At 37.5% G+C, this 25,648-nt stretch overlaps 5 protein-coding genes across 11 annotated transcripts; 3 read left to right on the top strand and 2 right to left on the bottom strand.

Moving 5' to 3' along the window:
- Positions 1-336: 336 nt before the first annotated feature.
- On the bottom strand, positions 337-1,300 carry LOC140761597 (glucan endo-1,3-beta-D-glucosidase-like). Its single transcript, XM_073098998.1, has 4 exons — positions 1,043-1,300; positions 937-965; positions 606-840; positions 337-518 (listed from the first exon to the last, which is right to left on the bottom strand). Exons 1-4 carry the CDS (start codon positions 1,290-1,292, stop codon positions 493-495), a joined length of 540 nt encoding a protein of 179 aa, XP_072955099.1. The 5' UTR covers positions 1,293-1,300; the 3' UTR covers positions 337-492.
- Positions 1,301-1,712: 412 nt separating this feature from the next.
- Positions 1,713-2,983, top strand: LOC140761552 (major pollen allergen Ole e 10-like). Of its 2 annotated transcripts, none has more exons than XM_073098927.1 (4): positions 1,713-2,042; positions 2,173-2,201; positions 2,316-2,547; positions 2,650-2,983. In XM_073098927.1, exons 1-4 carry the CDS (start codon positions 1,970-1,972, stop codon positions 2,673-2,675), a joined length of 360 nt encoding a protein of 119 aa, XP_072955028.1. In that variant the 5' UTR covers positions 1,713-1,969; the 3' UTR covers positions 2,676-2,983. The 2 variants fall into 2 exon arrangements, with proteins under 2 accessions (XP_072955028.1, XP_072955029.1); XM_073098928.1 differs by having other exon boundaries at positions 1,968-2,042; positions 2,115-2,201.
- A 395-nt stretch (positions 2,984-3,378) lies between these two features.
- Positions 3,379-6,135, top strand: LOC140761742 (CRS2-associated factor 2, mitochondrial). Of its 6 annotated transcripts, none has more exons than XM_073099202.1 (6): positions 3,379-3,916; positions 4,144-4,271; positions 4,373-4,598; positions 4,777-4,904; positions 5,409-5,466; positions 5,685-6,135. In XM_073099202.1, the coding sequence occupies exons 1-6, from the start codon at positions 3,424-3,426 to the stop codon at positions 5,714-5,716; spliced, it is 1,065 nt and encodes a 354-aa protein (XP_072955303.1). In that variant the 5' UTR covers positions 3,379-3,423; the 3' UTR covers positions 5,717-6,135. The 6 variants fall into 6 exon arrangements, 5 of the variants coding, with proteins under 5 accessions (XP_072955303.1, XP_072955299.1, XP_072955300.1 ...); XM_073099198.1 differs by having other exon boundaries at positions 5,620-6,135; XM_073099199.1 differs by having other exon boundaries at positions 5,623-6,134.
- Positions 6,136-6,395: 260 nt separating this feature from the next.
- Positions 6,396-14,732, bottom strand: LOC140760893 (zinc finger CCCH domain-containing protein 55-like). Its single transcript, XM_073097968.1, has 5 exons — positions 14,604-14,732; positions 14,331-14,495; positions 9,596-10,187; positions 6,938-9,443; positions 6,396-6,850 (listed from the first exon to the last, which is right to left on the bottom strand). Exons 3-5 carry the CDS (start codon positions 10,093-10,095, stop codon positions 6,821-6,823), a joined length of 3,036 nt encoding a protein of 1,011 aa, XP_072954069.1. The 5' UTR covers positions 10,096-10,187; positions 14,331-14,495; positions 14,604-14,732; the 3' UTR covers positions 6,396-6,820.
- Positions 14,733-17,637: 2,905 nt separating this feature from the next.
- Positions 17,638-25,463, top strand: LOC140760873 (eukaryotic translation initiation factor 3 subunit A). The gene is made up of 14 exons (XM_073097938.1): positions 17,638-17,791; positions 18,491-18,591; positions 19,000-19,481; positions 20,353-20,568; positions 20,657-21,025; positions 21,128-21,157; positions 21,716-21,943; positions 22,069-22,230; positions 22,585-22,806; positions 22,892-23,098; positions 23,585-23,791; positions 23,883-23,963; positions 24,370-24,571; positions 24,766-25,463. Exons 2-14 carry the CDS (start codon positions 18,546-18,548, stop codon positions 25,221-25,223), a joined length of 2,910 nt encoding a protein of 969 aa, XP_072954039.1. The 5' UTR covers positions 17,638-17,791; positions 18,491-18,545; the 3' UTR covers positions 25,224-25,463.
- Positions 25,464-25,648: the final 185 nt, after the last annotated feature.

Below are 25,648 nucleotides of genomic sequence, written 5' to 3'. Positions count from 1 at the left end.
AATTATCGTTACAAATAATAAATCACGAGATTTTTTTTTCTTTTTTGCCATTTTACAAATTAAGAAGAGTTCAATCGTGCACGTCACTGTTGGGTTCACGAAACGTAAACAACTTTAGTTGTTTCTTAAGAAAAGCCACGAGATTTGCGTGCTGATGGCCACGCCAACCATAGACCATATTCCTTTGGTTGAGAAACTTATCCTATAAAATATTCCCAAGATAAGCTTGATTCTTATGATCTTATCCATGGTTAATAGGATCTTTTTACTTGGAAGTAAAGTTTAAACTAACTTTAAAAGTTAGGCTTGGAGAGAGAATGATAGATGTTAAAGCAATGAAACAGAGAACAGTCAAAGGACCTCCTGAGTTCAAAATATAGTTTCTGTTTATTTTATCATAGCAGATGTATCATTAACGATTACAATCATGATAAAAATGAAGTAAACCACGGGTGAATCTCGAAGTTCCCACTGAGAGACGCACAGCTTCATTTATGCAAAGCTACAGCTTCCATAACCTGCCAATGAAGGAGATATATTAACTAGTAAACACTCATTTATTATAAGAAACAGCATAGAAACTGAGAAGCTCTTTGGATACTGACTTGGGTCAGTCAAGACAGTGAGCCCTGAACCATTGAAGTAGCAGTTCCAAGGGTTCATTCCCTTGGATTGGTAGTAAAGATTCATGGCCACTGAAGCATGTGAAATTCTAGTATCAGGGAAGAAGCAGGATCCACCGGTTTGAATCGGAGCGCAGTTGGTCTCGCCGCAGGCAAATTGGATGTTGTCATCGAGATTAATATCATCAGTTGAAGGCTTTGCAATGCACCATGTTTTCTAAGAGAAGCAGTAACATTTTACAACCAAAAAATAAAAAAAATCTAGTCATGATTATGTTGTTGTGAGACTAAGATAAAAGGATTAATATTTCACCTGGCAACTTGTTAGGTTTGTAGTTTCACCTGTAAGGAGAAATGTTAGCTTACACTACTAAATACTTAGAAAACTTGACATGATGACAGATAGAAGCTAGCAGTACCAGGAATTAGGTGGAAGAGAACCAACAGAAGAAAGTGGAAGATTGGGAGAAAGAGAGCGGGACTTCTAGCCATTTCTGGTGAAGTAAGAAGAGCAGAGATGGATGAGAGAAGAAAGGATATGAGAAATAGAATGTTTATAGGCTGTTTATAGTCAGAAGTTTGGAATTGTAACAGACAAAAGGGGAAAAAGAGCAATTCGAGAGGCTCTTCATATACCCTTCTCCCTCTCTCTCTCTCTCTCTCGATCATTTACAGCAAGTTTTAGAATCCTATTAGCTAAAAGAGCAAAAGAGTTCTTCGGAAGACTCCTCATATGACCATCACTTCTTCTAAAATAACAGAAATTCTCATTAGTAACCGTAGCATTCAAAATTTCAAATCCAATGTAACCGTTTCAAAAGCATTTATTGACAGGAAAATATAGTATATAAACAAACCAATCTCTGCAAGTGTACACCAAAATAAAGCACCTCAATTATGAACTATATGATATATATGCTGAGCCAAATGAAGTGTTCTGGTTTTGAAGCTTTACTGAGTCTACTCGGATGCCTAAATTAATCCATTAGTTGTACTTCTTTTTATTAGTAAACATGAGAATATTTTGGTTTTCTTCTTTTCGTCAAGAACTTGCTTCGATGTATCACTTTATTGACTAGATGGTCATGCATTTCAGGTCGTTCAAGACTGCATCCATTTATGTGTTATAGCCTTTGCTCACACTATTAATTTCAGCATCCCCATATGGAATTACTTCAGAATTACACATCACCCTTTTTAGCTTACTCTCTGGAACCAATTCCCTGTCCAAATGAGCAACAGCTAAGAGTGACAAGAACTAGAAGAGTCTTACAAGTTTATATATAGCCATCGCCATCTCAAGGATTAAATCAAAGCAACTCTCTGTTACACTTGGAAATCAAAGGATGGCCAGAATTTCTTCTCTGCAGCTCTCTTCTGAACTCTGTCTTGTTTTGCTTCTCATGTTCTTCTGCTCTGGTATCACTTTCACCCATTTCACTTCTCATCAACTTGTTCAGATATCTAATACCTATTTCTCTTTCTGATAAGAGTATACAGCACACTATGCTAAGTGATCAGCTGACATAAACATCTTTCTTCTTCTCAGGAGGAATGGTGAAGCTGGTTAACTGCCAGGTACTTTACGAAACAAAAATCCTATAGGAAATTTAACTACCAACTAGTAATAATATAGTGTTTATGAGGGGAAAATGTGGTGATATATATTTTGGGTCCTTGCTATAATACTAGACTTGGTGCATAGCAAAGCCTTCATCCAGTGATGAGGACCTCCAGAAGAACATCAACTTCGCCTGCTCGTCGACGGATTGCGCAATTATTCAAAATGGTGGACCATGCTTCTTCCCCGACTCTGCTATGTCCCATGCTTCAGTGGCCATGAACCTTTACTACCAATCCAGGGGGAGGAACAATTGGAACTGTGACTTCAGTGGTTCTGCCCTTGTTGTCATCACTGATCCAAGTATGTCTCATATGTTAAAGTTTCCAACAATTCTTCCTTGTTTTCTTTTATGAGATGTGGTTGTTTTTTATGACAAACATCATATAAATTTTGGTTTTGCAGGTTATGACAACTGCAAGTATGCCTAGAAGAATCTATGGTCCACTGATCAGTGCTTTCACAGATGTTGAGAAATAATTTAGGACCACATCGAAGTAATGTTGAGGAAAAAGAAAGAAGTTTAAGGGTCTACTGTTTTATTTCTTAAATCCTTCTTCTCCCTTTCAGTATCTTTATCTGGGCATCATAGCTTGAAACTTGAAATGAAATGGTTGTGCACAATCTTGAATCATATACTTGCTTTTCTTGTTTACATAAGAACTGGACTGCTAGTTTGGCAACAGAGATGTAATATTTCCATGATTTGAGCACTCTCAATTCAAGCTTCCTGAAATCAATCACGTTCCAGATTGTGAGAATCCTCTTCATCACAGAGAATATACATACATACATACATACATATATATATATATAATAAGTGATTTGATGAACACTATTGAATTTGTATCCTTATTCGTATTCGTATCGATTAAATAATACTCATGCAGTGAGGGAAGTTTAGAGCTGATTAAAAAAAATAAAAGAAATCCTACTCGTCCATGTATGTACTCCAAGAAGAAGGGAAATTTCCTAATTACATCCTTTATTTAATAATTTTATGGTTGACACCCTCTCAATTGAAACAGAAAGAAAGGGTCCAAGTTACAAATAGCTTTATACACAAGATATTAATTTATAAATAACTAAAATATAGGGTATTATTTGAAAATTTTCCTACAAAACGGGGGCAAAGGAAGGACCGAAGTCGTCTCCTTCTCGTCGCCTTTCTCCCGCTCCATGCAGCGAAAGCTGCTCTCATGGCCGACCTTCCCTCTCCGAACCCTAATCGCCTCTTCTCCCCATCTTCTCCTCCTCTCTCGCTCTAAAAGGTACTCCCGTTCTCCCCCAGCCTCCGATCCCTACGACCCTCCCTACTCCCCCATTCACAAAACCCTATCCCCCAATGCCGATTCCGTTCGCGGAACCCTAGCTCCCAATCTGATCAAACCCTCCGAGCCTTTTCACTCTGACCTCCCCTTCAGTTTCCGCCACTCCTATTCTGAATCCGACCCGGCCGTGAAACCAATCGGGTTCCGGGAGCCTCCTCGCTTCTCCCCATTCGGCCCCGGTAGACTCGACCGGAGATGGGACGGCGTTTTGGCGCTGGCGAACCAGGAGTTGGCTCCCATAGATCGGAGTTCGGTGATAGGTGATCCACTCACGGAGGAAGAGGTCGAGGAGCTCATCGAGAGGTATCGGCATAGCGATTGCTCTCGGCAGATCAATTTAGGTGCGGAAACTTCTTTTGGTCTCAAAATTTAACTTATACTGATAGTTAAATGGTTGAGTTTACTCTGCTGAGATCAAGATTCCACCTTCTTCTTTTTTTCAAGTTCATACGTTAAGATATTTCTAAGGATGATGCAATGCAACGGATTGAAAATTGCTTATATATTCCAATTGTACTTGTTTTGATTGAAATGTGCATTCACACGGAGAAAAGTTTTGCTTGCTCAGGGAAAGATGGTGTGACACACAATTTGCTGGATGATATCCACAACCACTGGAAGAGAGCTGAAGCAGTTAGGATAAAATGTTTGGGAGCGCCAACTCTTGACATGGACAATGTTTGCTTTCATCTTGAGGTCGGAATGCGTCACTATGCATGAAATGCTATATGAACGCGTGACTCTTTAAAAGGTTGGAGTTATTTGGTATTGTCCTTAAATAATGTTTGCTTCCACAGGATAAAACTGGAGGAAAAATCATTTACCGAAAAATTAACATACTCCTCCTATATCGTGGTCGCCACTATGACCCCAAGCAAAGGCCAGTTATACCGCTGATGCTATGGAAGCCATTGGCTCCTATCTATCCAAGGCTTGTACAAAATGTTCCTGATGGTTTGACTTTTGAGGAAACCAAAGAGTTGAGAAATAGAGGACTAAGTTCACCTGCTTTAATGAAACTAAGTAAGTTTGTCCGTTCAACTGTTAATTGAAATAATTGATTATGTTACTTCTTTTAGCAAGGTGCCATGGAAAGCTGCCTTGCTGACACAAAACGGTTAAATTACCTTTCTAACTAACCGTCATTAGATATGCATATTCATGGTTCAACTTCAAGTAATAACGTCCATTTACTGTCCAGCCAGGAATGGTGTGTATGTGAATGTGGTGGATAGAATCAGAGAGGCCTTCAAGACTTCAGAGGTCGTGAGGCTAGACTGCTCTCATGTGTATACTAGTGATTGCAAGAAGATCGGAGTGAAGCTAAGGGTATGCCTTTTGTGTACTAGTAAGCATATGATATTGTTGAATTTTTCTTCTCATCATGTATATAATTGTACTCAGGAACTATCTTTAACATTCTGTTTGGTTGAAAATGTTGATGTGAAGTGATAGTGAAGTGCTTTATATTATCTTGTCACATTCTTATCAGTAGTCTCTTATTTTTTGTGTTTTTTTTAATGTCTCTCAAAGGGTTCCATGAATTTGTCTTGCAATTTTCCAAACTAGGCTGCAAAATATAATGTAGGGCACATTGCTCAGTGAAAGCAATACTCCTTTTTTCATTCTGAATTCTTTAATAAGACCAATATGTTTGATTGGTCTGCATGTTTCTCTTATTACTTTTTTATATTCCACATCATCAGTTTTTGTACAAAGTGTGTACCTCTATGTGTGGAATAGTCATTTTATATTCTGAACTTACATATTCATGTGATTAAGCTTTGGAACTGATTTTGAAATAACAATGATCTTTGACTGAAAATTTTGCAGGATTTGGTACCTTGTGTTCCTCTTCTTTTCAAAGATGGTCAGATTATAATTTGGAGGGGTAAGGAGACTCAAGATACAGTCCAATGCGAATCGTGATTCTTTTAGACAATTCTTCGTCCCATGGGCTTGACTATGCGCACGATGTAAATTCATGTTCTGATCCAGATATTTGGATGGTCTCCATGAAACTAATGTGGTGATCTCTGTGTAGCAGATTTGCAGCCAAGATTGAGGCAAGTTGAGGGATTTACTGATGGCGCTTACTCTCTTTTCCAGGACATATATCAGTGTTATTACGGAGTAGATAATGATGGATGTTATGTTACTTGGACTCGTCAGAGTTTGCGCCAAGCAAGAGGGGACAGCTAACTTGGGTGGGATGAATGAAGAACAGGAATCTTTTTAAAGGATAATTCTCAAAGCAGCATTGACTGCATGATATATCTTCCTCTTTCGAGGTAGTTGCAGTTGATAATGTGACATGTGACAAGCTGATAGCGTTTCTTATACTTGTATGTCATACTACATACTTGCAGTTGCAGCATAAGCGGCTCTCTCTCACTCTAATAAGACTAAAGCATTGTAGGGATGCTTAGCTTAAGGAGAACATAATATCAGATTATGAAATGTGGTTCACATAAATATGTTGGTTAAGGTGATAAGATATCAGCTGCTAATGGATTGTGCTTGAATAATTAAGAGAGGCCCGTGTTGAATGAGTATATGAAAATTTAAATTCTTATTTAACTGGGACACTATTAAATTCTCTTTGTTTTTTTGTCTAAAGAAAAATCAGAGTAATATAAAATTGTGGTAACCAAACACAAACAAATGCGCTGAAAATTGTTTATTTAGACAACTAAATAAAAGTCAAGTGAAGCAAGCAACGCCCTCAATAAGATCTGTAAAATTTGGCAATGCTCATGCATTTCATTAGCTGGATTTGTCTCTCAATCTTGCATATGATTGTGTCTACAAACAGAGTGAGATAAATATGCATCTACAACCTGGACTTCTCCAAATACCTAATTAACATATGAGTGCATCAAAGGCTCATTCAACAATTTACCAGTAATAGAAATACTGAAAGAAATGCCATAGTATGCAGTATAAAACAGTATAATACTGATGCGTGTTTCAAATACTCTTTTAGGAACATTAAGATCATTTATAATCAAGAATCATATCCAAATGACACCAGTGAACGCAATTTGGCTACGTTCTCTCATCCATCAGCAAGGGTCATCAAGGTCCTCTCTGCTAACAGATGATACTGAAACCAGAAGAAAACCTTCTCTAAACTAAATGGCACCCAAATTTACAAAATTTGATCCTTGCTAGTAAGAGGGAGAACTTTCCAACAAATAAGGAACATATAATTAGGTAAATAGCTCGAGTTATCTGAAGCAGGGTCAGCTCTTGACGTACTTTTCAACATACGCCTGCAAGGAAAGAGGGAATAACAAATCAGGCAAATTTACAAAAGGAAAGAAAAAATAAATATAACCAACTGAACAATGTAAAGTGACCTGTACAAGTTTGTTGAGTTTTGCTTTTGAATATGAGAGGTAAGCATCAATTTTCTCTTGGGTCTGAGGGATGTTAGGACCTTGCATAGCACCAGTCACTTTTTCCACAACCTTCTTCACTATAGTTTTATGAGCTTCTTTGCTCAAATGACCTTCCTTCCATGCGGGCTTTAGTATATCCTTCACAAACTCGATGAGGGCACATTTAAACATCTTGATCCCTTTAGCTTCCTTGCTTCTTTTATTCTCACCATCCGCTTGAACATCTGCAACCCCATCTTCCGGGAGGGCAGCCAGTTCCTTCTTACTTTGGACGATTTCTGCTTCATTTACCTCCTTAGATTCACTGATCTGTTGGCTCTCATGCTGGAGTCTTCCCTCCAACGTCAGGGAATTTGCAGAATTCCCATTGTTAGTACCTTCAGCGACAGACAGTGGGATCAAATTGCTAACACCTGTTTGTGATTCCTCCATATGCGAGTCCTTCAGTTCAGCAGGAACCAATGAGAACACAGGAGGAAGTTTGCTGATATCAGATTTAGAATCATGATGAAGCTGAGTCCAAGGGCCTGGATTAGGTTGAGCAGATGTTGCTTCAGTGGAGGACCTCGGAGTGCTGGTGTTGAGAACTGATTGTGATGGTTGCAGTCCAATAGGGGCAGCATTCAGATCAGCAGTTCCAAAAAAATGAGCCAGCGATGCTGAAAGGTCTGTTATTCGAGCAGCCTGCTCACTTGTGACAACTTTATTGGTGATAAGAGATCCAGAACTTGATCCTGATGGTTTTGTATCTAGGTTATCAGATCCTTGGACTGATCCATCAGCTGATTGAAGGTTCTGTAAGTTTGAAGGAGTTTGAGTTGCTTCATATTGATTTTGTGCACTCAGAGCAAGAGGTTGGACAATCTGTCCACTTTGTCCATTTTGAGAAGAAGTAAGAATCTGTTGCCTCTGCCCAGAGACACTGATGTTCTGTTGGATCTGTCCCTCAAGAAGAGGAATTTTGTGCTGAGTCTGCACACTGAGATTAAAGTTCTTCTGGCTGATTACACTCTGAGGTGGTGGATTATTCTGTTGCCCACCAAAGGCTGCATGCTGTTGACCTTGTCCATTATGAAGAGGTGGAGGAATATTTTGTAGTCCCTGTCCTCCAAGATTATAACCCTGTTGGTTAGGTCCTACATGAGAAGAAAGAACTGGTTGGCCTTGCAAGCCAACAGCAAAGTTCTGAGTATTTGAAGAAGGTTGTTGAACCATGAACTCTGTCTGCCCAATTGGATGAACCGGGTAGTTAGCTTGTTGGATTTGACTATTGAAAGCCAACGCAGGGGCATTTGGAGAAAAAGTTTGTCCGGGAGGTTGAAGAACCATCTTCTGGATCTGCCCCATTGGGCCAAAGTTTTGTTCAGTTGACGGAGTAGCAGAATTCATCTTAGGCTGCGATCCCAAATTGTTAGTGGTTGCAGGATCACTTCCACTTGTGATGCCAGAGTACTGTCGGACGGTAGTTATATTTGCCATCATCTGTGTAGAAATTATTGGAAGCTGTTGATGCTGCCCAGAAGTCTCTTCAGATACATCTTGCTTTTGAAAGGCTGGATTTTTTTGGGAACTTTCCTGATTATCTTTGATGTTTTCAAAACATTGGTCTTGGTGCTTGCTTACAGCATCTCCCCTATCCATGGACAAAGGAACAGCAATTTTTGTACCATCATTTTCAGAAGCCAGTTTAGAAGTATTGATTGCATCCAAAATGGTGGCCTGATTACTCCATTGTGAGTCATTCCTTGACTGACTATCATGATCGTAACCCCAACTGTCATCAGGTGCCCTGTCTTCTGTACGACTTTGGGGCACACCCTGATGTGAGAACCTGCAATCCTCACCACGACGACAACGCCCTTCAGCAAAGTACTTACAAGGGTTTTCACTTACTCTACGAGACTCAGGTCTTCTCCCAAAAGATACATCAGGATCATTTCTTTCATGGGTCCTTTCCCTTGACTCGTCTTTCATACTCCGTTCACCCTGAGAAGAAGGTTCATGGTGAATATATCTGCAAGATGCACCCCTATGGCATCTTCCTTTTGTGAAGTCATAGCATCTTTCAGTAGACTTGATATTTCCATGTAGCTCAGGTTTTTCCCAACCATTGTCATCATAGTGGCTTCCATGCCTCTCAGATGGTTTATTCCGTGAATAATCACTCTGCTCTCGTGGACTAACAAAATTCTGCTTGCTCTCGTATCCAGAATATTTTACCCTTTCAGATCTACTTTCCCTTGCATCTGCATTATAATAACTGTCAAAGTGCCTCCTACCACCATCATCATGAAAGTATCTACATTGACTGCCTCTCCTGCACCGCCCAGCTGCAAAATCTCTACAAGGTGGAGCTGATCCTCCAGCCATCCTACCTCTTTCACCCCACCTCTCAGATCCATGCTTTACAGCATTAGGACTTCTGCTCCTACTCCTGCTTCTACTTGTGGTCCTACTTCTTTTCCTGTATATTATAACCAAACAACATAAATGACAAGAAAATACATTATACAGAAGCATAGACAGAGAAACCACCAGCACATATCTAACAAGACACGTGTGAGACAGGATCAAGTAAGTAACCAACAAAACAATTATTTGGGTACTATAGCTTGCCTGGATGACCTATTCCAGCCACCTCTTGGAGATGCACTGCGACTGTGTTGCCTCCGTGCATCTAGACTAGGAGACATGCTTGAACTGTAAGTCCAATCAATAGCTGCACCCCATCCATCTGTCCCTCCATTCCCATCAGCATTTTTCACTGTATCTTGATTTCTACTCTCTTGTTCCCAATATGACTTCTTTGAGCCATTTTTGTATACAGTTTCCATATCAAAAGCCTGAGGTGAATGCAGCTTTTGAGAATAAACTTTTGATGATCTATAACTACTATCATCCTTTTTTGACCAGTAAGGCATTTTTTTATCTGCTTCAGAACTAGTTTCATGCATGGGTTTTGGGCCAGAAAACTCAGGAAGTTGATTCCTGTCAATATTGGAGGAACGAGATAATTCTTTGACCTTACAAGGATCGCATTCTCTAATGTCAACTTCTACAGGAGGATCCTCTTTCACATCCCATTTGGATATGCGTCTTCTAACATTGTCAGTCATTTTCAGCTTTCTTTACAAGTCCGTAAAGGTATGCGCCTTTAAGTAGAACCCTGAGCAGAATACTTTTGTCTCCTTCAGCAATTGATATGCTTCTGCAAAAGATGTACCATAGTAGTAACAAGAAAAAAGGCATCAAAAAGCAAGCTACATGCCTTTGTGGATATTACTGCAGACACCAACTGCTACAGAATTAACTGGAAGAAATTACAGGAAAACGACCATTATGTGTTTAAAACAACAGCTCAATATATGTCACTTAGCAAGATTACCCAGTGAATAAAACTCAACCATATAATTCAAAAATTCATGTAAAACTCAGTTTGTCCCATGCCAGAGCAAATGTTGCTACAAGCTAAACTATTAAGTATTAACAGATGCCCACTGCACGTAAATTCTTAATGTATATAATAGCTCATGGTTGGTATTGCCGGACTACAACAATTACTTAACTAGAGTTGTCACTTTTTGACCTTCTAAAATACGATTGTCAACTCATGCATCAGCAAAAGCATAGAAATTTCTTTTATATTGAGGAACACATTCAGGGATAAATGCCACCATATTCCTTAATCCTTAGGATTATTTGATCAAACAAAGAAATCGACTCATCTGCTCAAAGTAGTCAGGCATTCACAGATCTCCACAGAAAAAAAGAACATTTATCCTTCGTCCAATGACTCCAATCTTTCCTTGCAAGAAAATTGTGGAGAGATTTGCTCCAAGATTGCATAAGCTAAAATTCTCCCAAATAAGTCAAGTCTCAAGGCAGGTTAAATGGATCGTTTTTTGCTATTTTCTTGTAATATACCTGCTTTCACAAGTCAAATATAGAGCTGTTAAAAAAATCAAGCAGCTTGAGTTTGACTTAGTTCAAGCTCAACCCAGGCTCGGCTCGAAACTAAAAGAGTCGAGCTTGAACAAAAAATTAGGCTCGAAATTAATTTCAAGCTAAGCCCAGTCTCAAGCCAACTCGCTCAGGCTTGAATTTATATATGTAGTATTAATTTATACTATGAATAATTTGTAGTCATTAGATCAAGTTATAATGGTTTATATCCATTTCTAACTTGATCTAATCTTATCTTTAATCAAACACAATTTAATTTAAACTATAATCAAACCTTATTTTATTTAAGCTTAAATCAAGCTTGATCCAACCAGCTTAAATAAAACTTGCATTAGACTTGAATTGGACTTGTTTAATGCTCAAGCTCGAATTAGGCTTGTATTAAACTCAATTGAAATAGGCTTGAATTGAGTTTGTTTAAAGCTCAATCTAGGCTCAGCTTGAAACTAAGTGAGTCGAGCCAAAACTAAGATGTGGGCTCTAACTTATAATTTCAAGAAATTAGGCCCGCTCAAACTCAGCTCGCTCAAGTTCGGCTCGTTTACACCCCAACTCACATCTCACATGAAAATAGTTTGGATGATGGTGACAATACGATAGCTTAATTTACTGATAACTGTATGGAGCTGAGGGTTCATAACACCCTATATCTTGTACTAAGAATGTCTGCGGATGCTAATGCATTAGGACAAGTTGAATTGCTCTTTAGCCGAATAGCGTAGCCCTACTCTAGCTTTAACAATATCTCAAGGAAAACCTATAGCAGCAAATACTGAGGTGATATGGCTTCAACTACCTAGCAGCTAGAAATAACTGGCCCAGCTTGGGGAGGACCAGCTCTATCAGCTGAAAGCCACACAATACAGTAAGTGGTAAAATAAACAAAGAAAAAAAGAGGAAATTCTTTAGCTTATGAAATTCATCATTTAGGCCACAGCTCAATCAGCCAAAGGAACTCTTATAGTAACTCACAACCATCTAACCTTCCCTGTTCATCAATCTTCAAATACTGCCAGTGTATTTCAAGTTTAAGTAGCAAGCTCTAGAACGAACTTCATAAACAAAGCAGTTTTTCAATTTCAGCAGGAATGGCTGAAATGAAATTATTCAAATCAAGATAATTCCACAGTCAAGATTTAAGCCCCTCATTGTAACCTCATTACATCAGGTCTGATCTCAGAGCATCCTATAACACTAGATCCTGTTTAGGAAAATTGATAAGAAGTATATTTCACTCAGTCAAACACAAGAAGTCTTTCTTTAACAGAAACGTTTTGCTGCTGTCACTAGGAAAAACTCAAAAATGCATTCCATGGTCATATTACAGATATCTTCAACAACAGGATGGAGTTTGCAACTTTGTATAGCTGCAGACAGACCTGCAGCTGCCTTTCAACAGTTCTGCCAACAGGCTAGCGACTTAGAATCAAGCACAAATTTTTTAGATCATTGCTAGCTAGAGAGTTCTCTTCTTGTTTAAACCAAAAAAAAAAGAAAAAAAAAATCCAACGATTTCTGCATCAGTAGCACTCTATCAAATCCACCAAATCCTGCATAGGAGAAGAAATATAGCTCTATCAGCTCTTCATAAATCCTTCCAAAGTTTCATCGGTGATAGACTCATGTTCAAATATTTCCTGAAAATGGAATATCCCAGACATAAGGTAGAGGCTAATGAGTCGGAGTAATTTCTCACTTTTGTGCTTTTAATGTAGAATGTACAAGTTGTCAACTGCACACTTATTATTCTCCTTTGTTGCTAGCTCCTACTTATCTTAAAACAGGCTCCTACTTGATGCTAAATTTAATAGTAGTCATAATTTCTCCATCGATTGAATTACAGTTATCGTTCAAGTTTCAACTAAAAGCAAATTCTTGTTGTATAGGAATTAAAAAAGGAAGAACAAGAAGTATATTCAATAGATTTTGTCACACCAATGAAAATGTGCCATATGATATTTCTTCCTACAAATTAAAGTGGTGTAGATATGCATGCTTCAAGAGCTAAAAAATTAAAATTAATATACAACATTGGATAGATGACCGGAGCAGAAATTATATGTATAACTTGTAGAGTTGCATCTAACATAGTTGTGAGTAAATTGTAAGGTCACATTGATAATATAAAAAAAATGTGATACAGGTGACAGCAGTTAAACAGAGGCAATGCAGAGAATAACAAATAAAGCCATACAAGAAGTCCTGAAATAGATATAATTCACAATAAGACCAAAACAACTTTGCCAAATATAGATCCAACACCAAGAAGAAATGCTAGGCAAAAGAAGGGAGTCCAAGATGCTAATGTATCAAACAAGATGATTAGGTCAATATTTCTTTCTATAACAGGCAACTAAGGACATAACACACTCTGATGGTCAAGGCTTTTACCACACAACAACAGCCTCTTCAATACTAGGATGCATCTCGGCCTCTGCAGAATCCACATTTGTATAATTCTTACATATTGAGACACTACTTTTAATTGAATCAGAGAGACTTAAATTTTTCTTGCTGTCTGATCCAAACTTTATACTAATTTGTGATTTTCTAGTCGCAATTTGCATGTAGAGAATTTTACAAAACTATCTTTCAGATTATTTAAAACCTTTTTAGGAAAGGCATTACGAAAAATTATTCTCTTCACAAAATAGTGAGAAAAAAAAATCTCAAGGGCAACTATGATAAGTCAAGATCATAGGATGATCACATACTAGAACATTTTCTTCATGAATTAGTAGTAAGCTGAATGTTATTCAATGTAAATCTATACAGATTCAGTTGCTATAGTCCTATATAAATGTGTCGTTGTGTATATCTAAAATTGATAAGTTCCATTTTTCTTTTACCATTATGGCATTATCTATTTCATTACCTTGACCAATAAAGCAGACAGGTGCCTATCCTCGCATTTAGCTTCCATCAGAAAACCCACAGTTCATATATTATAAGATTATCCACCAGCTTCTGGGGCTGGGGGAGTGGATATAAGTTAACAAATTGAAATTGGATCAGGGACTGTAAACTTTAATCAAGAAACTAGTTTCCAGCCATTTTTCTGAAAAATCAAACAGAGAAGATGCAAGAAAAGTAGAACCATATCACTGCTACCAATTTCCAGAGCAAACCTACGGAAGTACAGAATAACCCGGCGTATAGATTATTAACACAAATCAAGAAATGCGCCACAAAAGGAAAAGCAAACTCCAATCTTCTCGCACTGAGTAATTAGACTTCCTTAGAAAAGAAAAAAAAAAAAAAGCGCACCTTTACGCGTTATTAGTCTAAGCTACAGACAGAACAATGCATGGAGCTACAAATACATGCAGAGAAAATTTAAAAAAAAAATGGTAAAGCCCCAAATTTCAGCATAAAAAAAGAAACCCACCTCGAATCTCCTCCCGAGTGCAGCAAAACCGAATACTTCACACCACAAATCGACGCCTTCTTGCTGCCGGAACAGAATCTACCTTATTCTTGTACTCCGCCATCGGAAAATAGAAGACAATAGGAAGAACATTGAAGTAGCTCGCTCAAATACCACACCAAAACCCTAGAAAGCCCGACCAAAATCAAGAAACCACAGCGCTCTTTAGCTCAATCAACCTACGAATAAACCAAGAACCACGACCCTGCAGAGAGACTAAGAAAATCACCATACCTCTTGAATTCAGGCGCCTCACTCAAAAACCTCGGAAACTTCTTTGAAACCCTAGAGAGACGATACTAAAAGGGAAGACCTCTCCTCATCTTTTGATTGAGAGAGATAGAAACGGTGGGCGAAGACCGGGATTTTCCAAAACCAGTGTGAGCGAACCGAACCAAATCGGGTCCAATCGGGTCCAATCGGGGAACTGTTTAATTTCCACATTAGAAAATAATTATACTAATACCCCCACCACACTATTACATATTTTCACATGCACTACTCATCTTCATTTTTATAAACATTTACCCGGGAAACTACGGAAAATATCTCAAACCCCTAATAGTATTACCCAAACTTATCAAATGATGAATTTTACATTTAATTTTCTCTCTTTTCTCTAAAATAATATATTTTTTATGGTCGGTTTCTCTTATAACCCTAGAAGAAATTGTAGTGTCGATAGGGCTATAAAATGTTAGACCACCTATGATTGCTTTATCCTTAGGTTTCTTATTGCTACTATCTTTGATGCTATCACAATTGGGCAAATGAGAGGCTTGTTTGTATAGTAATTATTTTGCAAATGCTTAAAATTTATATTATACTTAATAGTTTATAATCTATTAGTCGGGTATATATATCAGCCTAAAATAAAATCTGTTTAAGGGCAAAAACACTGTCTCCCTTCTCCATTCGGTGTATCAAATTATAATAGATTACTAAACTTAATAAAACATTAGTACGTAGACTTATAAAAGCTAGTAAAAGAGACATTTTAAAAAATTCCTCAAGTTGAAGGGGTTAGTTACTATGTCACCAAAAGTATATGTGAAATAACTAATAATTTTGACAATCAAAGTGTAATTATACACTTTTAACTACTAATTAGTCCAAGCCACATTTTTCCCCTAATGCCAGCTCTATTGCTCTGCTAGGGTTTGGCGACCAACCTTTCCCCTTAATGAGGGTCTTCTTTACTGGTGCTCCAAAATGGGTGGAACCTACAACGCTCTCTTTTTCTCCGTTGATATTTCGTTTTGCCCTACATCCACCACCCCCCGTTGGAACCCCTCTTAGTGGTGTAGTTTCCATCATGGTAATCCTCGCTCTGATCACATTTTCAGGCAGTGTCTCAACCCCTACTTCCTCCTTTTCAGCTATTGCTTCTTCGGCCACTCGCCACCTCCGCCCCATGCCACATCGACCTTTTGTTGCCTTCGCCTCGTGTTGCATCCTACTGTTGGAGTCTAAGTAATGACCATCCTCAGTTTCTCCCAATTGTCACCGTCCTCCCCTCCCGTTCTGTCCCTCTCTGTACCTCTTCTTTGTCTCGGCTACTACGCTGTTAATGGTTGACTACCTTGCCGCTCTATTATGGACTAACATGGCTACCTTGAATATTGGTATGGTGGCAAGCCTGATTTGGTTTTGGTGATCTGTTTAGTTGCTTATCGAGTTGACAAGTCTCTATGCGCGTTGGGTTTAATTTGGCCACGATGAGCATCAAGTCTCTTATTGCAACCGTTCTTCATTGCAGGGCAGTCACGGTAGATCAAGAGAGAAGTTTGTTATAGAGCCTATGCCTTATCTCCTCTTATTATCTTTTTTGCAGGAGTATTTGTTTTGTTACAAACTGTTTTAAAGTTGGTTAGTTTGTTTGCAGCCAAGAGTGAGGCTTGTTATATGATTCTATCATAATTTATCTTTTAATTATGTATATCATGTTGTAACTATTATTGAAACTTAATAAATTATATGTCTATGGACATTTTTCCAAAAAAAAAAAAAAAAACTACTGATTAGTCCAAGCCATTCATGAGCCCATTATCTCGATTTAAAGTCTATTTATTCTTTTATGCTTTTATTGGGCCGATTTCTCATAAAAGTTTCACTAAATCTCCAAATTTAGAGCTCGGTAACACTCCAACCAGGCTTCATAGCTAGCTCCAAATGTGGAGCCCAACCAAAAATTTTGGAGCCCAGCTACATATATTTTCAATTTTTTATAATTTCAATTTTGCCCTTTAAATATTTAATCTAATAATTTTAATTCTATATGTATCTTTTATTAAATAATTTTGTTAGTTAAACTAAGTATTTAATTAGTTTTACTAATTGGTTTTTAACAAAAATAGTACCGTCGAAAAGGTCTTATCGAGACCGTTAAAATGAGTCTAATATTAAATTATTTTTGAGTTAATTTTAAATTTTAAATTACATAATAAATATTTTTTATTATTTAAGGTTTATATCTCCTAAAATTATTCAGATAATATTTAAAACTATTTTCAAATGTAAATATTAAATATTAAAATACATCATATATGAAATACATAATACATTTAAATCTCAAATATAAAATACATTAAATATAAAATACATCAAATAAAAAGTATATTAAAAATCATATCCTTTCGAAAATGTTTTTATCATAAGTGTTCAATCAGTGCATTGCGAAGCTCAAAATGAATTTCTCTATCTTGGATCTTCCTATACTGAGCGAATAATTAAAATCGTGGCTATAAAAATAATTTACCATACAATTAAATATTTATTATTATTATTATTAAATATTAATTTTTGCTTATTTTGTGTAATTTAATTTTGATATTTTTAGTAATGGTGTAATGTTTATTTCAATGTTTATTTTGTGTAATATTTAATATTTTTAGTAATGACGTATTTATTTTGATGTTTATTTTGTCTAATATAATTTCAATGCGTTTAATTAAAGAATTAGTAATTTAAAATTAGTTCTGAAACTACCGGATATAAATCTTATTTTAAAAATCTCTAACCACATAATTTTATTATATTATAATTTAAAATAAATTATATATATATATATATACTATTAATTTTATAATAATATATAGAGGCCGGGGTGCAATGGACTCTCGGCTCTATATTTGGAGCCCAAAGGCTCTAGATAAAGAGCCATCTGTTGGAGATGTACTTAGGCCCACTAAGACGAAACCTAGGGTTTTCGTTATTTTAGAACGCCGAGAAGGGTAGTCTAGGTACTTCACGTGCTCTTCTATAAAACCTAAGTTTAGCTCCTCCATTCGCCCCCCCTTCGAACCAACTAAGCCCTTCTTCTCTCCGGCGACGGCGCAGGTTTCCCGATCCATCCCCTTCGAGTGCTTGAGATTTCTGGATCGCTATCGTCGTCTCCGAGCCCTCAGATTTCCTCCGTAAGGGTGCGTGTGTAGAAACCCTAGCTTGGATTTGATCTGTTAAGTTCCCATAGATTTTAGGGTTCTGGTCAAAAGTTGCTGATTTGCGTGATTAATCTGGGAAACTGATCATCTTGTGCGTTCTTTTAGGATATTTTGAGTAGATTCGTCTGTTATTGGCTTTTTTACGTTGTTTTCCAGGGGAATGAGCAAATTTCGCCATTTTGGCTTTTTTTTTTCCAAGTATTACATGAACCTTTCTGGTTTTTAGGTGGTTTTCGTGGCTACTAGTTGTCCAATTTTGCATAGTAAGTGAGTTGGGGGAACATCATTTTTGTGAATCTCCTAGATTTGTACTCCCGGGGTAACTATGAGTTTATTTGATGAACTGTATCGATCTTATTCCATGCAATATATTAGCCTTTAGCATTGTTCATATAATTGATCTTCACGTTGGCCAACTAAAATTTTTTCTCGAAGAGAAGGCATATTGCATTAGGGAATCTAATTAAGCAATTACCTACTGGTAAGCTAAGGTAGTGGTTTTCTTGTGCTGATTTCTATAGGATTAGCCTGTAGCTCTGACTTATGGATGATGGGTATTCCTCACTCTTAGTTGTATATGTGTACTTGAATTTGTTCTTGATTAATGCCTTAGTATTTTGCAGTTATCATAGGCTTTGTAGAAGGAAGATATATATCTGAAATTGTTTTGTGATGCAGGCTTAATTGCGCCTGCTGTACACAGCAGGCGCCAACTAAAGCATTTTGGGCGATTATGGCAACCTTTGCAAAGCCTGAAAACGCTTTGAAGCGTGCAGAGGGTAAGTAATTGTATGTGAATTCTCTTTTGATGCTAAATTTATGTTTTTCTTTTGCAGTTGGTGGTTCTGATTTTTTAAATAGCTTCTGGTGTATAAAGCACTACTTGTGACAAATTTAAAGTGGAAACTCGTTATACTATTGTACATTTATTTATGCTATCAAGAGTAGTCCCAGAATTATTATTTTTCCTAGATCATACTAATATTTAAGTCAAGAACAAAGATTTTTCAGAAATTATGTTATTTATGTTTCATATTTTGCCAGAGTGCTTATAGTTATATCTAGTATTCTTATATGTTTCATTTTTCATCATAGTTTTTATTTGTCACAACAAAACGCTGCAAACTGCTTGATGGCATTAATTTCATAGATATCCATTATTAATTTCTTTATTCCCATTACTTCAGAATTGGTAAATGTTGGCCAACAGCAAGCTGCCTTACAAGCGCTCCATGACCTCATCACTTCAAAGAGATACAGGGCTTGGCAGAAGCCCCTGGAAAAGATCATGTTTAAATATGTCGAACTCTGTGTGGACATGCGGAGAGGCAGGTTTGCAAAGGACGGGCTTATTCAGTACCGGATAGTCTGCCAACAAGTCAATGTCAGCTCTTTGGAGGAGGTTATAAAATATTTCATGCAACTTTCTACTGAGAAGGCTGAGCAAGCTAGGAGCCAAGCACAAGCCTTGGAAGATGCTTTGGATGTAGAGGACTTGGAAGCAGATAAGAGGCCTGAGGATTTGATGCTAAGCTATGTAAGTGGAGAAAAAGGCAAAGAAAGATCTGACAGGGAGCTCGTGACTCCATGGTTCAAGTTTTTGTGGGAAACCTACAGAACAGTACTTGAGATCCTGCGGAACAATTCTAAGCTGGAAGCACTATATGCAGTAAGCTATCTATACTTATTATGTCCCCCCAATAATTAGGAAGGCCTCCTGGCCTACATCTTCTCCTTTCTACGGATGTCACTAGATTTTGATGCTTTTTAAGCTATTCATTAGATTAGCACGAGAATATTCATGAGTCCTTGGAAAAATGTATGTTAATCTTGTTTGATGGTGTATTTTTTTTCTGCGTAGTTTAATTCCAGAATTCTGGGTCTCCTTTTTTAGTTATTAATGTGTTGCACTATTACAACATTAACACTTAAGGACAGCAAGTCTCAGAGTTATGCTAGGTCTGACCACTGTGTGTTTCTGCAATGTGCAAGATGGCGGGGTGCTACTTGTTAGTTCACTTAGTTGCTTCAAGAGAATTTTTCCTTCTCCTATTCTTTCAGAGTAATATTCTTAGTTTCTAAAATTTATTTTGTTTCTGCTACATCGTGTTTGGACTTTGAACAATTAGTGTTTAATGTAAAGTTGGCCTGCAGTATGTGGAATTCTTGTTATACTTGCACCTTTTTTTCTTGTGAAGTTTGCCTCTTGACAATATGTTCCATGGATTCAGTGGAATCAGACATTGTAACCTTTAGACTAAAAAAGTAGATGCAATCTTTACCCTTTATTTCAATGGTGACTGGATTGACAATATAATTATGTGCAACAAAATATGGGTACATGCCAAAAAGTAGTGTTGACTAGAATCATGGGATTGCCAATCAGAATTGTATATATCTTTTGAGGTGTTGATAAGCATTTAGGGCCAAAATTTATGATGTTAAGATCATCATTTTTTATTCTGGTAGGGAATGAACATCTGTTTTCTGGATATATATGTGTCATCTTATATTTTTTTCTCTTTCATCTGAATGTGCAGATGACGGCACACCGGGCTTTCCAATTTTGTAAACAATATAAGAGGATCACTGAATTCCGTAGACTGTGTGAGATCATAAGGAACCACCTCGCTAATCTAAATAAATACCGTGATCAAAGAGACCGGCCCGACCTAACAGCTCCTGAGAGCTTGCAGCTTTACTTGGATACAAGAATGGAGCAACTGAAGATAGCAACTGATCTTGAGCTATGGCAGGTCTGCTATTGAGCAACTTGTGGCTCAATCTAGAATTTCAGAAAGGCACTTTGTTCTTATCATATACCTCCTTGATGTTCTTTTACAGGAAGCCTTCCGTTCTGTGGAGGATATTCATGGTTTAATGAGCATGGTGAAGAAAAATCCAAAGCCCTCGTTGATGGTTATCTATCATGCAAAGCTAACTGAGATATTCTGGGTTTCAAATAGCCATCTATATCATGCTTATGCATGGTTTAAGCTTTTTGGTTTGCAGAAGAGCTACAATAAGAACTTATCGCAAAAAGATTTGCAACTGATAGCATCTTCTGTTTTATTAGCTGCGCTTTCAGTGATGCCTTACAACCATGAGTATGGTGCATCCCATCTTGAGCATGAAAATGAGAAAGAGCGTAATTTACGAATGGCTGGCTTGATTAACTTCACTCTTGATCCTAAACGCGAGGGTAGAGAAATGGTAATTTTTTTTTGTATTTTCATTTGCCAGTTACAACTGTCTAAACTGCTGTATTCTGGTGAAGTTCTTTCTCGTGACCTTTTGCTCTTATCTTATTTGCAGCTTTCACGATCAGCACTCCTCTCAGAGTTGGTATGATTTACAATATTTCCCGTTATAATATTTCTGATTTTTGTATTACAGATCGCATGATAGTAGCAAAGTATTTTTTTGATATTGCTTTGTCTGGAAGACTGCTGGTTATCAAAAGGTTGGAGTAGTGTAAAATCTGTTAGAAGCTGATGATCTATTTTGTGAAGTCCTGTATCTATGAAGATTAAATCGACCATAGCATTATCTTGTATCAATATGACTTATTCAATAGGTAAATTAGCTCTAGTCTTGCAATTTCAAGGATTTTATTGACTAGATGATCTCTAGATAATACCTGGGAAGTCCATCAAGAATAAATTGTGCTGCTTTGTTGCTTCAAAGGCTGCTGGTTTAAGAATTCTTAGGTAGTTAAGCTATCTGCTACTGATGTTTGTCTTTCGTTTTTACGGTAGTTGAGCACATCTATTGTGTGCCAATATATTTTACTTAAAGGATCATCCAAAATTTTTTTATCCATAGTGTATTCTGGGTATTCCTTTACTTTATATTGTATGAAGTTTCTCTCTCTGCATATCTAGTGAGGATTATTTTCTTCAGGTTACCAAGGGAGTGATGACATGTGTCTCCCAAGAAGTGAAGGATCTCTACAATCTATTAGAACATGAATTTCTCCCATTAGACCTTGCATCAAAAGTTCAGCCATTGCTTACCAAAATTTCCAAACTTGGGGGCAAGCTCTCATCAGCTTCGTCTGTTCCAGAAGTGCAACTGTCTCAGTATCTTCCGGCATTGGAGAAGCTTACTGCTTTGAGAGTGCTACAACAGGTGCAACTTTTTGTTGTTTCTTTTTTATGTTTATTGTTTTTATCATCGAGTTTGCTGTGTGTAGTATTTATATGTTAGCACTTACTATTGTATATGTTCTCATCCAAGGTGCCTTTTTTCTCCAGGTTTCTCAGGTGTTCCAATCCATGAAGATTGAGATGCTGTCAAAGATGATCCCCTTTTTCGACTTCTCAGTAGTGGAGAAGATTTCAGTTGATGCTGTCAAATACAACTTTGTTGCTATGAAAGTTGATCATCTAAAGGGTGCTGTTGTTTTTGGTAATCTGGTATGTGAACTAGGCTTTTGTTAAGTCATATATATATATATTGTCTTCTTGTTACATCTGTCTACTAACACATTATTTTTGAAAATGAAGTATAGGCTTTTGTTAAGGCATTTTCTTTGTGCTTTGACAATGATTTAAGTTTAAATAGATGAGGGACTCCATTTGCTTGTTGGTGGCAATCCTATATTCCTATTCCTTACCAGCATTTAATTTTTAAAACTTAAATGTCTCTTCTTTTTCTCTTGAAAAGCTCATAAGATACTGAATATATACTCTGAGGTGCTTGATTTCAAAAGTGCTCGTAGTTCTTTGCCTACATTGGCTTTTCTTGACTGTGGCACCTACTGTGTCCAGGATATTGAATCTGACAGTCTGTGTGATCACCTTACCATTCTTGCGGATTCTCTTAATAAAGCAAGGAGTCTGATTTATCCACCAGTGGAAAGGCAATCAAAACTTGGTGAAAGCTTGTACAGTTTATCAGAAGTAGTGGATAGGGAACATAAGAGGCTTCTTGCACGAAAGTCAATTATTGAGAAACGCAAGGAAGAACATGAACGCCAGATGCTGGAAATGGTATCTATTTGCTTTTTTCCCCCCTTCTACTCATACATAATATGCCTCGTTAATCTGTTGTGTGAACAACATCAACTATTTCCAGGAAAGGGAGGAAGAATCTAAAAGGCTGAGACTTCAGAAGATCTCGGAGGAGGCTGAACAGAAGCGGCTTGCTACTGAATATACAAGGAGGGAGGAACAGAGGATTCGGCGAGAAATAGAGGAGAAAGAACGACAAGAAGAACAGGCCTTACTTATTGAAATCGAAAAACGTTCTAAAAAGAAGGGCAAAAAGCCTATTCTTGAGGGGGTATGCTCAAACTAATTAACCTTGATTTTTTATTCTCTTCTATGTTTTTCTAATTAAAATTTACTAATATATACTAGTTGTTCACCAAAAGCAGTGTATGCTTTCTATAAATTATTGCCCTCAGTCAAGTGAAATTGATATCATTTAATTAAGGATTGACTAGCATAGAGACGAGTCATCTTTCCTGCTTCTCTTTAGATCTCTTTCTGATTGTATATCTGAAAACAAGTCATATGTGTTCATTATGGTCTTGTGAATATCAAAATTGAAATTGGCTCTATTTTCCATATCTTTCTGTAGCCATTTTTTGTTGCATGAATTTAGTGTTTATTTTATACCACAAGATGCCTTATGTTTATTTGGTAAGGATTAGAGAAACTACAAGATGCCTTATCATTTTCTTGAATATCTATTTTTTATGACATCACCAGAGCAACTCATCTTTCAACTTATATCTCTAGATTTTGAGTTCTTCCTCTTTTACAGGAGAAATTTACAAAGAAAAGCATCATTGAGATGGCCTTGAGCAACCAAGTGAAAGAGCGTCAAGAGATGGAAAAGAAACTGCAGAAACTTGCGAAGACGATGGATTACTTAGAGCGGGCAAAGAGGGAAGAAGAGGCACCGCTAATTGAGCAAGCATTCCAACAACGCCTGGTGGAAGAGCAAATTCTACATGAGCAAGAACAACGGGTTTGTTCCATCATACTTTTTGATGTAGTTAAGAAAATAGTCCCACTCTGTATCTTGTGTTTATTTCAATATTGAATAATGCTGTTTCTAGAGAGAGATCGAGCTTAGTAGACAGCACCATGCGGGCGACTTGCAAGAAAAGAATAGGCTTTCAAGAATGTTGGCAGATAAGGTATGGTTCCTACTGGTAGTTATGTATTTTCATTCATTATGATTCATTTGGTATGATCCTATCTTTGTAAGTGGGATGTCAGTTCTTTCAGAAAATTGTTTTGATCTAAAATTAGAGTTTTTTAAGTATACTAATTATTACAACAATACACAACGTAAAATTTCTTATATCTAAGATAGCTGATTTTCCTTTATCTTGATAGTGTTGACCTTCATATATTTTTGAAAACGTGCATACTGAGAATCTGTGAGAAGTTGCCTATATCTTGTGTTCATAGTTGCCTTGTCAAACTGATTCCTTCAATGCATGATTTGCTTTTGCTGGAGAGCATGCTGTATCTCTTTTCCTTTTGTATCTCCCTTACAATGATGCAGAGCTTCACAAAAAATGTCTACCATTTTTTCAGGTAACTTTCCAGGAAAAAATCGTCAATCGCCGTGAGGATGAGTATAATCATCTCAGGCAGGAGCGGGAGGAACGAATCAACCAATTAGTTACAATGAGAAGGCAGGAAAGGGAGAGGAAACGGAAGTTACTCTATTATCTCAGGTCAGAAGAAGAACGATTAATAAGGTTGCGTGAAGAGGAGGAAGCCCAGAAGCGTGAAGGTAAAAAATGTAGCAATGTGAAAACACAATTGAAGGCATTATTTTAGCTCGTCTAATAAATCATGCAGAGTGCTGCTAAAATTTTCAACCATTTCATCATGTTCATCCTAAACAATTAAATGATCATTTGGAATGGTGCTTCTTTTTCAAGGAAATGTCTTGGTTCTTTTCTTGATGTATTTCTTTGCTTGCAGAGGAGGAAAGAAGGAAGAAGGAAGAAGCTGAGCGCAAAGCCAAGCTTGATGCCATTGCTGAGAGGCAGAGGCAGAGGGAGAAAGAATTGGAAGAGAAGGAAAGATTGAGAAGGGAGGCTCTCCTAGGAAGGGCTTCGGATGTGGCATCACGATCAGTTGAACCTGTCTCTGGGCCACACGTCTCTGAACCCATCCCTGCTGCAGCTCCGGCTGCAGCAGCAGCAGCTAGTGGGCCTAGTCCAGGAAAGTATGTCCCGAGGTTTAAACGGGAGAAGACTGATGGCCCAAAACCAGCTACACCTGAGCCTGACAGATGGGGTCGACAAGATGACCGTCCTCCACAATCCACAGATAGGTGGCGGGGAGATGACCGCCGCCCCTCACTTGGAGGAGGTGGTGGGTCGAGATTGTCTTCTACATCTTCTTCTTCCTGGTCCTCATCGAGGACTCGCGGCTGATAACTTCTTTGCTAGAGTCAAAGTAAAGCTTGGTGATGATCTATCTGCGTTTGGTTCGTCAAGTACTAGCCAAATTTTGAACTTTTAGATTACTTCTGCCCCCAGACTGACAATTATGTATTTCGGAACCTTTCTGTTTTCCTTTATATTCAGTTTGTGGAAATTTTTGTCGGCCGACTACTACCTCTCTAAGTTCTGTTCTACTCTGCTATTTAATAAGGAATTTGTTATTTGTTTTTCCTCGTGCTCTTACGCAAAGAAACCGTTCGGGCACACTAACCAGTAATCTCCACATCATTTGTGATTAATTGCTTGCTATCTTGTCACATCTTCGCCTTTATATGTAATACCATTATATGAATTCAGTATAATGCTCGATTGACTGTTTAGCTTGGTATCACTGAAATAGCTTATCTCGCGCTTTT

The sequence above is a fragment of the Typha angustifolia genome, chromosome 6 (assembly GCF_048772165.1).
Source record: "Typha angustifolia cultivar Huaian chromosome 6, ASM4877216v1, whole genome shotgun sequence".
Classification (NCBI taxonomy): domain Eukaryota; kingdom Viridiplantae; phylum Streptophyta; class Magnoliopsida; order Poales; family Typhaceae; genus Typha; species Typha angustifolia.
Note: the sequence above shows the minus strand (reverse complement) of the source record. Positions and strands in the feature narration are given on the sequence as shown.

Bases quoted from the DNA above. Each gene is read 5' to 3' on its own strand.
- LOC140760893 (XM_073097968.1), bottom strand. From the start codon at position 10,095: ATGACTGACAATGTTAGAAGACGCATATCCAAATGGGATGTGAAAGAG. The intron at 9,444-9,595 runs GCAAGCTATAGT...TATAATATACAG, and splicing joins GGCTGGAATAGGTCATCCAG to GAAAAGAAGTAGGACCACAA. The intron at 6,851-6,937 runs GTCACTTTACAT...CTTTCCTTGCAG, and splicing joins AACTCAACAAACTTGTACAG to GCGTATGTTGAAAAGTACGT.
- LOC140761552 (XM_073098927.1), top strand. From the start codon at position 1,970: ATGGCCAGAATTTCTTCTCTGCAGCTCTCTTCTGAACTCTGTCTTGTT. The intron at 2,043-2,172 runs GTATCACTTTCA...TCTTCTTCTCAG, and splicing joins TCTCATGTTCTTCTGCTCTG to GAGGAATGGTGAAGCTGGTT. The intron at 2,548-2,649 runs GTATGTCTCATA...TTGGTTTTGCAG, and splicing joins TGTTGTCATCACTGATCCAA to GTTATGACAACTGCAAGTAT.
- LOC140761742 (XM_073099198.1), top strand. From the start codon at position 3,424: ATGCAGCGAAAGCTGCTCTCATGGCCGACCTTCCCTCTCCGAACCCTA. The intron at 3,917-4,143 runs GTGCGGAAACTT...TTGCTTGCTCAG, and splicing joins CTCTCGGCAGATCAATTTAG to GGAAAGATGGTGTGACACAC. The intron at 4,905-5,408 runs GTATGCCTTTTG...AAAATTTTGCAG, and splicing joins AGATCGGAGTGAAGCTAAGG to GATTTGGTACCTTGTGTTCC.
- LOC140760873 (XM_073097938.1), top strand. From the start codon at position 18,546: ATGGCAACCTTTGCAAAGCCTGAAAACGCTTTGAAGCGTGCAGAGG. The intron at 21,158-21,715 runs GTATGATTTACA...TATTTTCTTCAG, and splicing joins CAGCACTCCTCTCAGAGTTG to GTTACCAAGGGAGTGATGAC. The intron at 21,944-22,068 runs GTGCAACTTTTT...TTTTTTCTCCAG, and splicing joins CTTTGAGAGTGCTACAACAG to GTTTCTCAGGTGTTCCAATC.
- LOC140761597 (XM_073098998.1), bottom strand. From the start codon at position 1,292: ATGATCGAGAGAGAGAGAGAGAGAGGGAGAAGGGTATATGAAGAGCCT. The intron at 966-1,042 runs GTACTGCTAGCT...TTCTCCTTACAG, and splicing joins TCTCTTCCACCTAATTCCTG to GTGAAACTACAAACCTAACA. The intron at 519-605 runs GTCAGTATCCAA...CTTCATTGGCAG, and splicing joins CACTGTCTTGACTGACCCAA to GTTATGGAAGCTGTAGCTTT.